Here is a 15,857-nt window from a genome sequence, read left to right as displayed (position 1 = left end):
CCGCCAGATATTCGTCGGGATGCGGCATCATCTAAGTTCATTTCCCACGTCTACGCTCGACCGGACCTGCCAATATACGTGGATATCTTTGCCCACCCTGTTCAACGCTTGACGTCTCGTCATCCAATCTGGTCTCCTATGCCTACACTGAACTTCTCTGTTCCAGACTCCTGGAAACAGAGTTGGCAGTCAGCTGAGGTAAAGAACAAACACCTCATCACAGACCCCTGCAAGCATCAACCCGGCTTTGACCTAGCACGTTATGATTGGGCCCTCCTCAATCGCTATCGAACAGGCCATGGCCGGTGCGCCGCTATGTTCCATCGCTGGGGAGCCAGAGACGACCCGAACTGCCCCTGCGGCTACAGACAGACTATGACCCACATAGTCAACGACTGCCACCTCTCCAGATTCAAAGGAGGTCTCGAAACTTTACATCAGGCTCAACCTGGCGCTGTTGACTGGCTACGGAAGAAGGGCAAATGCTAGAAGAAGAAGAAGCATCCTTCCATGTTTCTTCTTCTCTCTCAGATAAGAGAAATAGCGCCTGACTTTTTCTGGTGTTTACCAGATTTACCTCCTTTTCAGTGATAGTATAGCAAGATTACTAGTGACAGATACCTTAATTTCAACGCTATTTTTTCTAAGTCTCCATCTAGGATCAAGATTGCTTTCTCTTTTGAAAAGACCCTCTCTTTGCCTTTTGTCTCAGTTCCAAAGAGACCTCCCTGGGGAGCAGAAGGATGGTAATAGTGAGGTCTGGGGTGGCAACCCACTCTTGAAGTGGACAGTGATGATGCCATGGAGAGTAATCCCATGTTTTTCTGGAATAAGCATGAGCTTGTGCTACTTAGTGCAGCAGCCCACAGTATCATCTTGGGCTGAGCCTGATGCTCATAGCTTATTTTAGAGCTGAACGATAGCAGGCAATTATCATGTTCTTTAACTATAATCAACTGAACAGGATACAGGTAGCCACAAAACAGAGTTATTTAAAACAGTAACACCATCGCTTCAAAAAGGGTAATAACATGGAAGTCCCTCTTTACACAACATCTAGTTAAGACTGTCTATGCCTAGAGAGGAAAGGCAAGACTTGTTCTGTGACCTCCCCGATGACAGTTGGATTGCAGGAACTCTCCTGGAGAGACAGAAACCCCAGCCTAGAGGCTGCCCCAGCACAAGTGAGTTTAGCTCCCAGCTTGTAAACTGGAGCCTTTACAAATGATTTAAGTAGAATTCTAAACTTCCAACCTCCTGTCTGTTGGGCAGGTTACTATGGCAATGAGCTCTCACTAACGCAGCAAATGATCCAGCCTGGCAATGTGACTCTATAATGGACATTTAGCTTTGGTTTGAAAGTTGATTCTGTCCATTGGTTGTATTGTCCATTGTCATCTTGGACAATATCTGCTGTCACATCCCAATAAGATGCTGAGATGGAGCACAAGTCTAGATGTTAAGCATCTCTTGAAATCTATGAATCCATTGCTAAACATAAGACACTGAGACAGAATCATCTCAACCTTTATCAAATGACTCCACTACTTATGAGCTCTAAAACTTGGGCATATTACATAGATTGGCTGGATTTAGTTTTCCCCTCTGTAAAATGGAACTGATTAGACTCTTATCGAAGTCTAATTGCAGGCTCATGCTTAGAAGAATGCCTTGCTCAGGGGTGGACAGTGGTGCACCTGGTAGAGAGCACGTTATAGTGTGTAAGCACCCAGATTTAAGCCCCCAGTTCTCACCTGCACAGAAGCTCCCTAATTGTTGAAGCAGTGCTGCAGGTGGCTGTCTATCTATCGATCTATGGATTAGTCTGTCTCTGTCTTTCCCATCCCTATCAATTTCTCTAACTCTATCCAAACTAAATAAGTATTTTTTTTTTAAAGTAGAGTACCTTGCTCATGGTTGCTAAACAGAATTCAGAAGACATCAGTTGGTGTTATCAGGACCCTCAGTTAGGAAACCCGTAGACAGAAGTTCCTGCATCATCTCTTGCTAATTCTAACACAGCTTCTAACAATGTCTCATACAGCAGCCCCCAGTGTGAATTACACTGTGCCATGTGTACCAGGAAACTGTGTAAGCAAGCTCAGTGGCCTGTCCATATTCCAGCCAGCTTATTCTAGCCTGAGATGATTCCCATTTTATTTGACACTAGCCCTGTTGATTAATAATGACAATGAAGGGGGTCGGGCAGTGGCACAGTGGGTTGAGCACATGTGGCCCAAGGCGCAAGGACCGGCATAAGGATCCCGGTTCGAGGCCCCAGCTCCCCACCTGCAGGGGAGTTGCTTCATGGGCGGCGAAGCAGGTCTTCAGGTGTCTATCTTTCTCTCCCCCTCTCTGTCTTCCCCTCCTCTCTCCATTTCTCTCTGTCCTATCCAACAATGAACAACATCAACAATGGCAATAATAATAACCACAGCGAGGCTACAACAACAAGGGCAACAAAGGGGGGGAAAATGGCCTCCAGGAGCCGTGGATTCATGGTGCAGGCACCGAGCCCAGCAATAATCCTGGAGGAAAAAATAATAATAATGACAATGAAAATGATGCTTGTAAATTATAATAACAGCAACAATCCTGCCTGCTCTGAATGCTTCCTTGACAGGCAGCTCATATAAGGTCTCATTTAAAGGGGCTGAGCAGTGGCTCACCAGGTCAGGCACTACATTACCATGCATAAAAACCCAGGTTTTAAGTCCCCATTTCCCATCTGCAGGGGGAAGCTTCCCAAGTGGTGAAGCAGTGCTGTTTCTCTTTCTCTCTCCCACTCTCTCCTCCTTTCTTCTCAATTTCCCTTTGTCCCATCTAAAGGGGGAAAATCGCTTCCATAAATGGCATGGTGGATTTGTTGTGTAGGTGTCAAGCCACAACAATAATACTGTGAAATATATGTGTGTGTGTGTGTGTGTGTGTGTGTGTGTGTGTGTGTGTGTGTGTGTGTGTGTCAAAAAGCCCTTTGCATCGCATGTTTGCAATTGACCTCTTTGATCTCAGCTGTCTCCTAGTCTGTTCAAGATTCAATGGTCAGGCAGTTATTCATTCACCAGACCCATGACACTGGATGTTCTCTCTGAGCTTGGGTTCTGCACAGGTGCTAGAGTGTGGGGCTGGCCATCAAACAGCCAGCACTAGTGCTGCTACTTGGGGCCTTCATTCTAGTGCTTGTTTCCAGTAGAAGGCTAAGAATGTTCCACTTTGCATTATTCTAGAAGGGAATTCCTATGGGGAGCATTGAAGTGAATGCTCTGCAGTGTTGACATGTCATCTGGCAGCTGCTGTGTAATTCAGACTGGATTTTAAGTGCCTGTCCTTGGAATAGTAATAGTCCAGGAATAGTAAGAAGAGGAACTGGGGGAGAAGGGATGGAAGATAGAATGTATGCCTTTGGGATTAGGTGTTCACTCTATCTAGAGTCAGTTAAGGTGCCGCCAGAAATTACTATCCTCTTTTCCTTTTTAAAGTTGCTGATGGGCAACTCATAAAATACAAAAAGCAAAACATTTTTGCAGCTGAATAAAGGTTATCACTGGGAGGAGGGCTATAGTTTATTCCCAGTGTAGAAAGAATGTTTTTGTTTAGTTCATAAACTGAGTAATTTGCAGATGTAAGTATATGCTGGGATAGCCTGAGGGTGCTTCTTCCCGAGCTAGTGCTCTCTGGGTTGGAGAGAACTCAACTGGAGCTGATCTAGGCTGCTGCATGGTAGAGGGATCAGGAACTCGTGCCACACTAACTTCACAGGAGATACACTCTGGAACTCTCGGAGCTGGAAAGCAATTTCCAAGTGTCTTTAATCAGAAGAGCAGCTGTTTTTATACTCTCCAAGTAGGGTGGAAACAGGATGTGACATAGAGAGGGTGGAGCGAAAAGTGACTGGTGGAAGATCAGGGTGTGACAAGGAGAGGATCAGGGTGTGACAAGGAGAGGGGGTGGAGCAGGTGAGAATTCTACCACTAAACCACCAATGCCCTGGAGGGAGTGTGGTGCTTTATGTAAATGTAAAAGTGATTTATGTAAATAGACCAAAGCTTTGAACAAATCAATCCCTATATAGGCATATGGTTAAGCAGAAGCCAGGGGGAGCTGGCATACTACCCAACAAGTATACACTCGCTATCATGGTAGTGGGAGTGGGAGCAGGAATTATAAGTAGTAGGTCAGCTGGTTTCCAACAGATTGTTGAACTGTGGGGGCTTATGTTGGTCCAGGCCTGTTTCCTAGTGCCCAGAAATAACAGAGGATCCTGTTAGTTCTATAATAGCTAAAGTATGGGAACAACCTAAATGCCCAATGACAGATGACTGGATAAAGAAGCTATGGAACATATGGACAATGGAATACTGTCCTGCTGTCAAAAAGGATGTAGTTGTATCATTTGGAGCAAAATGGATAGAACTCCTTGATGATGCTGAGTGAAATAAGAGATGAAGGACAACTGTTGTATAGTTTTGTTCATATGTGGACTATATTATAGATGACTTGAGTAAACAAGCTTGCAAAAAAAATGATAGCTTGATTGTCTCCTGTATGGTATGAAAACTAAGAGGATTATGGTCAGACACAGAACCTCAGTGGAGAGTGATTTGCATGCATCATGTGTGGGTAAGAAACTCCACCTGAAACTTAATAATTTTGTAAGACAGTGATAAACCACTCATTCAAAATAAAAATAAATGTGCACTAGACATACTTGGATTTAAAAAAATAAACCAATAAAGCCGGTGTGACACTTTGCAGCTCTTGAGACCTTGAAAGTATAGTACTGAAACTGAATCCATCAAGGGTCCCCAGTGCAATTCAGAATACAATAGACCCTTAGGTGTTTCCTGGTTCATGCAGTTCAGCCTTGCTCAAACTAGAATGACTGTTTCATCAGTGTCGGACAGGAAGGGGGACCCTCATCCAAATATCTTTATCCTCTCTGCTCTTCCAAGTCCTCATCATCAGTCCATTCCTGGCCCTGGACTTTACCAAGTTCCTTACTGGCCATGCTTAATAGGCCTTTATCTGTGCCTGTTACTATCACATTTGCTGGTAGGGACTGGGATCTTTCACCTTGCTGGGCCACAACATCACTTAGTTCCTGTGTTTTCCAGTTAGTAAAATTTCTCTCCATTCTTTGCTGTAGAATCACCCTTTATGACTATCAAGCCATGTGCAGAGCCAACAAGGAGAGCAGCGATGGTGCTCATGGGCTCCTGGATGTAAGTACAGCATGAGGTCCATAACGTCTCTGACCTGTCTATAGCTGGGTGGGGCTTCTGTCTTGGTCTGTGGAAGACTCAGACTTATCTTTGTCCAAAACTGTGAGTACTTATGTATATTTCCTGATTCTAGTGGTTAAGAAAAAACACTTCCCATTCAACCCAAATGTGGTGGTTGTATGAATAGACTAGGTGGTCTAAAGTCTTTGATGGATTAGTGCCCTGTTCCCTTTAATGAGTGGAAAAGAGGAGGGACAGGAGTTATCAGCTTTCTCATGCATAGATTACAAAGGATCCCATCAGAAATCTTCCTTTTGGTTTGCAATGGAGCTGTACACCTAGGACCCAATTTGCTTTAGGATACATTTCTTTCTTTCTTTTCTTTTCTTTTTATAATTATTTTATATTTATTTATTTTCCCCTTTTTGTTGCCCTTGTTTTTTATTGTTGTTGTAGTTATTATTGTTGTTGTTATTGATGTTATTGTTGTTGGATAGGACAGAGAGAAATGGAGAGAAGAGGGGAAGACAAAGAGGGGGAGAGAAAGATAGACACTTGCAGACCTGCTTAAGCACCTGTGAAGAGACTCTCCTGCAGGTGGGGAGCCAGGGGCTTGAACCGAGATCCTTAGCACCTGTCCTTGCACTTTGTGTCACGTGCACTTAACCCGCTGCGCTGCCGCCCGACTCCCTAGGATACATTTCTTACTTGAACCAGCCCAGGGTCTAAATCATTATCTCTAGAACTGTTTCTACTATGATGTCATAGTTTTATTTATTATTGTTATTATTACTATTTAACAAGAGCACTACTCAGCTCTGGATTATGCTGATACTGGCTTGAGGATGAAAGTCTGTTGCATAAACCACTGCACTAGGTTCAATGACCTCCCTACCTCTCTTTTTTTTTTAAAGATTTGTTTATTAATATGAACATGAGAGAGACAGAGGATAAGTCCATAACTTTGGCATCTGCAATGCCAGGGATCAAATTTAAGATTCTATTTTCTCAAGTCCAACACTAGCCACTATGCTACTCTGGACCAATGATGTCACAATTGATAATCAATCAACATAGTAATTGTATTATTGGAAGATGTCAGAAATTAGCTGATATAATTTATTCCCAACTTAAAAAATGTGTGTGTGTGTGTGTGTGTGTGTGTGTAGTTTACAGTGTGTGAGCAATGTTGTTTGGTCACCAGTAACCTGAAAATACAGGAAATGCAAGCAAAGTAGACGTGATATAGTCTACTATATTCAAATAAATAGCATGCTGCTGTTTTTTACATACCAAGAAATTAACCTAAAAATTGATTTAAAACACGACATGTAAGAGCCATTTTGGTTTCAAAGAATAAATATATTTCTCACATGCAAATATAATTTCTTTCAAGGGGAGTATTTAAAACCCAAATATTTAACAGATCTCCTACACCAAGGGAGTAAGAAATTATTCAGAGTTGGGAAATAAATGCCTGAGCAGCAACTCAGAACTAAGAGTTGGACATTTGGAGAAAATCAATGGCTTTTGAGTGAGAATTTTCCAGCTTAAAATATTCCCAAGATATGTTTTCATCATTAGGTTTAAAAGCTCAATGGCTTTTCTCTTCTGAAAGATAGTATGCATTTAAATGTTTAATCCCATATTTACATAATCCCTTTGTTTACCCACCCACTGAGCCAGGGCCTGAGCTGGGAAACCAGAGTGCCTTGTCCCCCTGACCTCAGGGTGAGCTGCTCCAGCCTCTGACCTCTTTGCCCCATCTCCAAAGCCTCCTTAATCCCTTTATTCATCCTCCCAATCCAGCTCATACTCCTTAGCACCCCTGAAATGTCACTGCCCATCCCAGCAGATACAAAGATGCAGGCCTGTCCCATGCTCTGACCACCCAGGCCTTTTTGAAAAAGGAAAGAAAAAAAAAAGTATTTTTCAAGCCATAAATGGAAAAGGGCCTAAATTAGAGTGCTTTGCAGACACCTATCATGGTGAGGTGAGAATTTTTACTTATGTGTCAACAACTGTATTGCAAACTATTAACCTACCCCCCCCCCCAAGTGATTTAAAAAAGAAAGAAAAAAAAAGAAGTATAATGAAAGAGCCTCAGATTTTTTGGTTTTAGGAAATAGTTTATAGTCACACACTTACCTGGCCCTGATCCAGCCCTGATTCTGAGGACCCAGTGGATTTCAAGGAAGGACAAGTTTTGACCCTCCAATCAAAACAAGACATCTAGTCCGGAATCTGGGTGGCCTAGGAATAACCCCAGGAGGATTTTGTTATTGTTTGTTTATTTGCTTACAGACTTGAAATTGGGACATTTCAAGATTGGGTAAAGGTAGAGTCTGTTTTCGTTTTATTTAAAACTGGCTGATCCCCTGTTCCTAGATCTAATCCTAATCATCAAAACACTCACCAGATCAGATTAAACAGCCATCCCTTCAGAAACCAGGATTTGGCATTTCAACGCTCTGGTACCTAAACACAACCACAAGAGATTCAGAGATTTTCCTGGCCCTGCCATCTGAGGCCCAGGTTTTGCCAGTGCCCATTGCTGTTGCCTGTCTCTCAAGTCTGCCCACCACTAACATATCTGGCATACCTAGGTACAAAGAGCTGACTGAGGGGAGACTTGGTATTTTCCAGAATTCAGGAAATTGAATTATCCACATAGGAAATAGCACAGAGTCAACAATCCAACTGCTTTTTTTAAATTAAAATATTCTGAAATAAAGGCCAGCCTGTCAATGCCTTCTTTGACAGAGTGGAGGGAATTTTCTGCAAGGCTAAAAAACACATGTATCTATGGTTATCGGTCTTTCAAGTCTAAATATGTACGTGTGAGAAAAGGCAGTTTAAATCCTCCATAATTCATGGGCAGCATTAAAACTCAAGTACATGTGCTTTTTGTTGCAATGAATGACATACAGTGATGGAGAACAGGGAATCAACCTTTCTCAGAGGCAGCCTGTGAATTACCATTGGAAATTAGTCATATGATTCCAGCCCCTTGGTATTAGGCTTCAGGATTATTAGGCCCTAGAGGGTAAAGGTTTAAGCATCTTTTCTGAACTTCCTTTTTCCTTCCAGAGATAACCCCTGTATTAGAACCATGTTTATTTTCCTTGTAAATCACCTCTAACTACAGGGGAGTTCAAAGTGTTAGAATGTTAGTTTTAGGATACAGTATCCAACCATTTTCTTCCTTTGACTAGAGCCTCACTGTTTTCTAACATGATGTTAATCTCCCCAGAAGAATAACATTGTCTTTATGTAAAGCCTGAAGTTAAACTACAAATTTTGCATGTGGAGCAATGCTTTTAATGAACTGAATTCTTCTCTTCAGCCTTACCATGCTTTCCTTGCTGCAGCAAAATGGATAATGACAGAACTTGTCTTGTAAGTATTATCTGCCACATCTTTAAAAGTATCAATGCTTTTTTTTTCTTTTTTGTAGTAGAGTGAATTAGGAGACTGTGTGTCATGCTTTTAGTAACAGTTTGATCCTCAATACTCTTCATTGAACATTCAAAATAGCAAATGGTGAGATGTCCCAAATGATCTTTCATGAAGTTATTCTTGGTCCTCGTTTATTCCCTTATGTCATTGCTTAGCAGACTAACAGCTTGCAATACACAAACCAAATTTATTTATTGTGGTTACTGTTCAATTTAGCATAGTTGTCTGGATGTTTTTAATGCAGCCTGGGTGGGCTGTGGTCAGAAGACCAAATTGCAGTCCACTGCCCCTTCAATGTCATGTCATGTACATGGCTGGAGCCTTGTGCTGTCATCAGCTGGGGATTGGGTTGGGAAGAGGTCCTAGGGTGTAATTCAGTTGTTTACCCTGACAGGCTAGAGTCCTGTTTAGAGAGTTCTGGGTGCATCTGCGACTTAGGTCAGGCTTGCAATGGCATAAGATGAAAGACTTGATTTCCAGAGATGTTATTGGACATTATAGAAACTTTGTGTTTCTATACTTTGGGTAAAGGGAGAGGCTTCATGGATGAGCCTGTGTACCAGATGGTTTAAGCCACTAACCAGCTCTTTCACTCTATGTTCCCCACATCAGTGCTTCAGTTCTATATATTGAAGGCACACACCTTGCAGAATTGATGAACAGATAATCTTCTCTGTTGATTTAATGTGACTTGCATTAATTGAATGGGTTGTCTTCTTTATTGGTTTAATGTTACTTATGTTAATTTCAGTTACAAGTTCAAATGGGGAGTAAGTTCTACATATCCAACAGAAACAGGGAATACAGTAACATGTAATACTGGAGTTTTGTCTGAGGTAGTAAGATAATAGTTACAGGTCTGAATTTTGAAAGCATCCTTTACTACTGAAGTTTATATTTGAAGTATAGATTATTCTACTTGTATTTCTGAAATAAGGTAGAGGAAGTCCTTCAGCAGTGAACTTTTTCCTGCTATTCCAACTATAATCAGAAAACTTTTTTTTGTGTGTGGTTTTTACAAAACAAGATATTCCTGAAAAGAGTTCTTCAGGTTAGCTAAGCCTAGCTTAAGGATTTGGTTGGCACTGATGTTAAAGCATCTCTACATACACACATGAGATAAAAGTCCAGCAAAAATTGGGATGGTAACTAAGCCAGCCAGTGGATATCCCTGTAGGGGATGTGATTCTTTCAACTGTGGGCAGTCAGTCTGGAATGTCACAGTTCTTTTTGTGATTCACCTAAGTGACTTTGGGCCTTTCCATCACCTGTTTAGGTTCCTTGTGGAATTTAACCTCTGCAGTTGGTGGCACTCAGATATGACAGCCAAAGGTAAGCAACAACTGGTTTCTTTTCCCAGCTCAGAGTGATCAACCATGGGTTCACTGGCTGCTTTTCATCAGGGATGTGCTCAGGGAAAAACACCCAGCACGTAATTATGATTTCTCAGCTCTGTCAGCAAAAGGCACCCTTTGTGCTAAGAGCAGCACCATCCTGTCTGTCACTAATTCCATAGGCTTCATTCAGCCCAGGTTGAAGGTACACTGTGACCCAGTTCCTTTTGCTATGGCTTTGAGGTCAGGCATGGCACAGGTGAATTCTTCAAGACACTCATGAAGAATACTAAAATCGGAGCTAGATGGCGGTGCACCTGGTTGAGCACACACATTACAGTGCACGAGGACATAGGTTCAAGCCCCTGGTGTCCATTTACAGGGGGAAAGATTTGCAAGTGGTTAAGCAGGGCTGCAGGTATCTCTCTGCCTTTCTCCCTCTCTATCATCCCATTCCTTCTTGATTTCTGGCTGTCTCTATCAAATAAAGATAATAAAAAAATTTAAAACAGAATACTAGAATCAAACAAAGACAGACACATTGATGGTCTCAGATTGAACTAATGGATAACCATCCTGAATTTTTTTAAACTTTATTTAAATTGATAGGACAAAGATAAACTGAGATAGAGAGGGAGAGAGAAATAGAGACACCTGCAGACCTGCTTCACCACTTGTGAAGCTTTTCCCCTGCAGGTAGGGACTGGGGGTTTGAACCTGGGTACTTGTGCATGGTAATATGTGCACTTAACCAGGTGTTCCACTGCCCAGTTCCTCCATTCTGTTTTTTTTTTTTCCTTTGTATAACTTCCTAAAACAGAAATTTGGTCATTTTTTTTCTGATAAAATACCTTCAGTAATTTGAACAGTGATTAGTAGGAACCATTAGACATGGACTGTGGATTTAGTTCAACATGGATTTAAGTCTTGGTTTAAAGACAAACCTTTGGCAAGTTGATCTCTTTATGACTCAGTTTCCATAGAGTAATAATGTGCTTATTTAATATAGAGAATAGTGTGCTTATTTAATATAGAATGTATCATATTATATAAACAGCTCTGTGACTATAGTACAGGAGTCCTCTCAAAATGGTAGCTAGAATGAATCCATGCATATGGTGATGGCAATATTTGACATGGAGAATGGAGAATGGAGTTCTATTGCCCCACTGCTTCCTTATGAGGGTTATTGCCCAGTCACTCCCCCCGCCTGAGCATTCACTTGTGTCACAGATACCCTAATCTTTCTTCCTTCCTTCCTTCCTTCCTTCCTTCCTTCCTTCCTTCCTTCCTTCCTTCTTTCTTTCTTTCTTTCTTTCTCTCTCTCTCTCTTTCTTCCTTCCTTCCTTCTTTCTTCCTTCCTTCCTTCCTTTCTTTCTTTCTCTCTCTCTTCCTTCTTTCTTTCTTTCTTTCTTTCTCTCTCTCTCTCTTCTTCCTTACTTCCTTCCTTCTTCCTTTCTTTCTTTTTCTTTCTTTCCCTTTCTCTTTCTTTCTTTCTTGCATTTATTTCTGTTTATTTCCTCAACTGGTATACCAAGGACTAGCAGGCTTCTGCCATAATTTCTTGTATCTATGAAAAAAGGAGAAGATTAGTAGCCTATCTAGGATATAGTTCAGTCTGACATACTCCTTTCTTCCCTTAAGTCTCTAGTTGGTCAGGGTTTCCTCAGTTCTCCCAGGAAGAATGAGCACCATTTTATTTTCTATTTTTATTTTTAGCACCATGTCTTGCTTGCTTCTGTTCAGTTAGGTCAAACATTATCCTTATATTACCTAGTTTGTTGGTTTCACCTTAAACTAGAATTTCTTGATGGTAGAACAGTGTCATAACTACTGGTTTCCCTTAGGATCTAACTAAGGTAGGTACTCCATCTTTGTTTATTAAATACCCTAAGAAATCTTTCTTCTGCCAGGCGTGGCAGTATGACAGAGATCACTGTTGTTGGGGCATTGTAACTAGAACTTACAAGTAGACCCATTTGTATAAATTTCTTTTGCATTTCTAGTATTCTTTTTTCATTTTTCTTTCCTTTTATTATGATAGAGATAGAAACAGAAAAAAAAGAGAAAGAAATACCTGCAGCACTACTCTGACACTTGTAAAGCTTCCCGACTTGCAGGTGGACGACCAAGAGCTTGAACCTGGACCCTTGCTCATGGTTATCTGTGTGCTCTGAGTATGCTACCACCTGATCCCATCACAAGTTTATTTATTTTTTAATTTAGTTTTTATTTAAGAAAGGATACATTAACAAAACCATGGGGTAGAAGGGTTACAACTCCACACAATTCCCACCACCCAATCTCCATATCCCATCCCCTCCCCTGATAGCTTTCCCGTTCTCTATCCCTCTGGGAGCATGGACCCAGGGTCGTTGTGGGTTGCCGAAGGTAGAAGGTCTGGCTTCTGTAATTGCTTCCCCGCTGAACATGGGCGTTGACTGGTCGGTCCATACTCCCAGTCTGCCTCTCTCTTTCCCTAGTAGGGTGGGTCTCTGGGGAAGCTAAGCTCCAGGATGCATTGGTGGGGTGTTCAGTCCAGGGAAGCCTGGCCTGCATCCTGATGGCATCTGGAACCTGATGGCTGAAAAGAGAGTTAACATACAAAGTCAAACAAATTGTTGAGCAATCATGGACCCAAAGGTTGGAATAGTGGAAAGGAAGTGTTAGGGGGGTACTCACTGCAAACTCTAGTGTACTTCTGCTTTCAGGTATATATTTTGCAGTAGTTTACGGATACGTGTGAACATAAGCTCTCACACACAGAAACTGGTGTATATCTAGGTTTTGGGACTTTGTTAGAAAGTGAACCACCTGGGATGGAATTAGAGAATGCTATGAAAGGAAAGGTCTCACCCGAGTAATGAAGCTGAAGGGTTGTCATTCCACACGTGAAGTCTCTGGACACAGTCTGAAGTGAAGCATGTTGAGGTGGCAATCACTGCGTTGATTAGGTTGCGATCGGCTGATGCAATATTATTTGATATGGATTGGGAGAGGCATGCGGGAAAGTGGTCCCTATCCTAAGGTTCCAGGACTGGGGGAAGTAGAGGCTCTATACTGGAGATGTGAGGTTCCTGCTGTCTTAGGGTTCAAAAAGACAATGGATAGTTAATGTTATCATCACATTATTTGGTAATTGGGTTAACTTTGAGAAAAATCCTTTTGTTAGGGTTTGCTGTATAGTACCCAGTATCTTGTAAATAGCTGTGCCACTGGTTGCCTCTGATCTACTTGGTCTAGGCTTTTGAGAGAGTCCGCATATCAAATACACAGCCTATATATTAAGAAGACTCAGTCTGTGTTTTAAAAACTTCAAGACATACAATTAATTTTCCCCCTCTCATATTAATTAACTAGTAATTTATATGAGTACACTTTACTAGGAGTGTACATAAACACCATTCCCACCACCAAAAAACTGTGTCCCATGCCACCCACCCACACCCACACCCCGCTGGCCACAAGTTTATTTTTAAAGTATGAGATGGAGTAGCATCTTCAGATAGTTCTATATGTGCAGAAGCCGGGCGGGGAGGCCTCTGACACTGCAGGCAGGGAGGGACCAGGGGTTTGAACCCAGGTCCTTGTGCATGGTAATATATCCACTTAAACAGGTGTGCCACTGTCCAGCCCCTCCATTCTGGCTTTTTTTTTCTTTGTATAACTTCCCTCCTAAAATATAAATTTGATCATATTATCTTTGTCAGATGTGCTCAGGGTCAGCTGTTATCTTGGAAAACTGACAGTGCAGTGGCCCAGGACTAAGTGCTCACACACACAAATACATGGTCCCAGTGACCTTCAGGTCAGGTTCCTGGTCCTGCCCCTTCCCGCTGGGTTGATACCAGCTTCCATGACATTGAGTGGCCATCATCCCACTTCTGGAAATTGAGCCCAAGGCAATAAACGGAAATGGAGACAAAGGACTCAATGATTCAATGACAAGATGAGTATCACTAACGAATTTATGGTTGCAGTGCTGATGACTCTTTAAAGAGTGAACAATGGGGGCACTTAAAAATAAATCACAGCCCATCTGCAGAAAGGCGGATGGCATTTTAAAACAAGATTCTGTTTCTGAAAATTACTTAGCAGTGTAAAAAAGTGCCATGAGATTAAGTCATATGAGAAAACACTCGTGGAAAACCATATATATACCCTCATACTAACCCCCCCACCCCAAATCCCATGGTTGGAGAGGAGGATACAAATTTAAGCAGGTTCAGCAAATGGGGAGTCAGTATGCAGAGACCAAATTATAAATGAGGCTGAGAACACAGTTCAAACACAAGGGAAATGTTCCCTTTACCTGTTTTTGCCAAAACTTGCATATGATTTGAAAAAGAAATGAGAAGAAAGCAACTAAATCACCACTTAAGATTCTTTTTATTCACTTTTATTCAATTTTTCTGTTGAACTAGTTTTCAAGATCAACAAATGCAAGAGGATAGTAAATTAGTTACATAGCCCTGCTCCCTGCTGCACCAGAGCCCTGCAAAAAGGGCAGCCCCTTCTGAATAATCAGACTGAGTCTGCTCAGGAGGCAGGAGTGGCTGTTTGACCCTGGCTTTAGAGTAAGGACTCCTCCTTCTTTTTAGCTTGACTCTGGTCCCCTACTTTGTCAACAGAGAGAACAGCAGACACAGATGGAGCAGCTATGAGGAATACATTAAATAGTGCCTATGAAGCTTGTGCATAAGATGTGACACAGGGCAGGAGCTCCACACTTGGTGGTGCTCAAGTTTTTGAGTGGTGGTGGGTAGCACCCCTTCCTTCCTTCCTTCCTTCCTTCCTTCCTTCCTTCCTTCCTTCCTTCCTTCCTTCCTTCCTTCCTTCTTTCCTTCCTTCCTTCCTTCCTTCCTTCCGTCCTTCCTTCCTTCATTTCTGCATTGCTGGCAGCTTCATTCATGAATGATTTCACTGCTCAGTTTTCCAACACTGATCTCTTTTTATCTCCCCATTCTTTTCACTTTAAAAAGGATAAAGATGGAGAAAGAGAATAACACAACAGCACCAGAGCCTCTCCTAGTGTCTTAGAACTGCCATATGGTGCAGTGCTGGGGCTTGAACCCCAGCTGTATGCATGATAAGGAATTTATCTATTAAGCTATCACCCATCCCCTAAATAATCTATGTATTCAATTTAGGATGTCTGATTAGGAATCTGCTCACTGCTGAGGACAATTTATTTGTAGATTTGTACTGAGCATGAGAGCACTCCCTCCTCCCTCCTGTCCTCCAGGCTCACTGCCCCTATTTTTCACCTGGGCTTGCTTCCTCTCCCTGTGTCCTGTCACCGCCACTAGAATGCACCCTGTCCTTCGTTCTGGTGACTTCAGGTTTCTCCATTGATTTGTGAGTCTCTATTGAGTACCACTCACTGTGACCTTGGCCCAAACCAGTGGTTGCTAACTTGGGTGTAATTTGTACCAGGACTCCTTGCAACTTAAAAGAGTCATTTGTGGGTGTCACAACTGGATGAGTGTTACAAATGGATGAGTGCTACAGACATCTTCTGGGTGCAGCTGAATGTTCTACAACTCATAACCAACCCATCAAAAAAATAGTTACCTAACACAACATGTCACACTCTCAAAGGTGCCCACTCTGAAAACTGTACTTCCCCTCTACCTTGCTATCCACTACAAAATATTCTTTGATTTTTAGCTCAGAATATTCTGATGCTTTATGGCTCTGTGTTCTTGGGATGCTGTTTTAAAATGGTTCTTAATAGATAATTCTTAGTCTTCTTACTTCACTGCCATTCTATGAGATCTTCCAGTTACCTCTAGAAAGACTTTGTCAAATAATTCTAACTTAATTTTTTTTTTAATTATGC

The 15,857-nt window shown here is 41.9% G+C and overlaps 1 protein-coding gene across 3 annotated transcripts in view; it reads left to right on the top strand.

Moving 5' to 3' along the window:
* CACNA2D3 (calcium voltage-gated channel auxiliary subunit alpha2delta 3) overlaps window positions 1–15,857 on the top strand; it is a 1,089,122-nt gene that overhangs the window by 997,640 nt on the left and 75,625 nt on the right. For all 3 annotated transcript variants that reach the window (XM_060203105.1, XM_060203104.1, XM_060203106.1), the window contains exons 32-34: window positions 5,147–5,222; window positions 8,569–8,621; window positions 9,958–10,013. In XM_060203105.1, coding sequence (XP_060059088.1) covers window positions 5,147–5,222; window positions 8,569–8,621; window positions 9,958–10,013 — 185 coding nt within the window. The remainder of the gene's footprint in view (window positions 1–5,146; window positions 5,223–8,568; window positions 8,622–9,957; window positions 10,014–15,857) is intronic.

Source organism: Erinaceus europaeus, chromosome 12 (genome assembly GCF_950295315.1).
Source record: "Erinaceus europaeus chromosome 12, mEriEur2.1, whole genome shotgun sequence".
Lineage (NCBI taxonomy): Eukaryota > Metazoa > Chordata > Mammalia > Eulipotyphla > Erinaceidae > Erinaceus > Erinaceus europaeus.
This window is presented reverse-complemented; position numbering and strand designations above follow the sequence as displayed.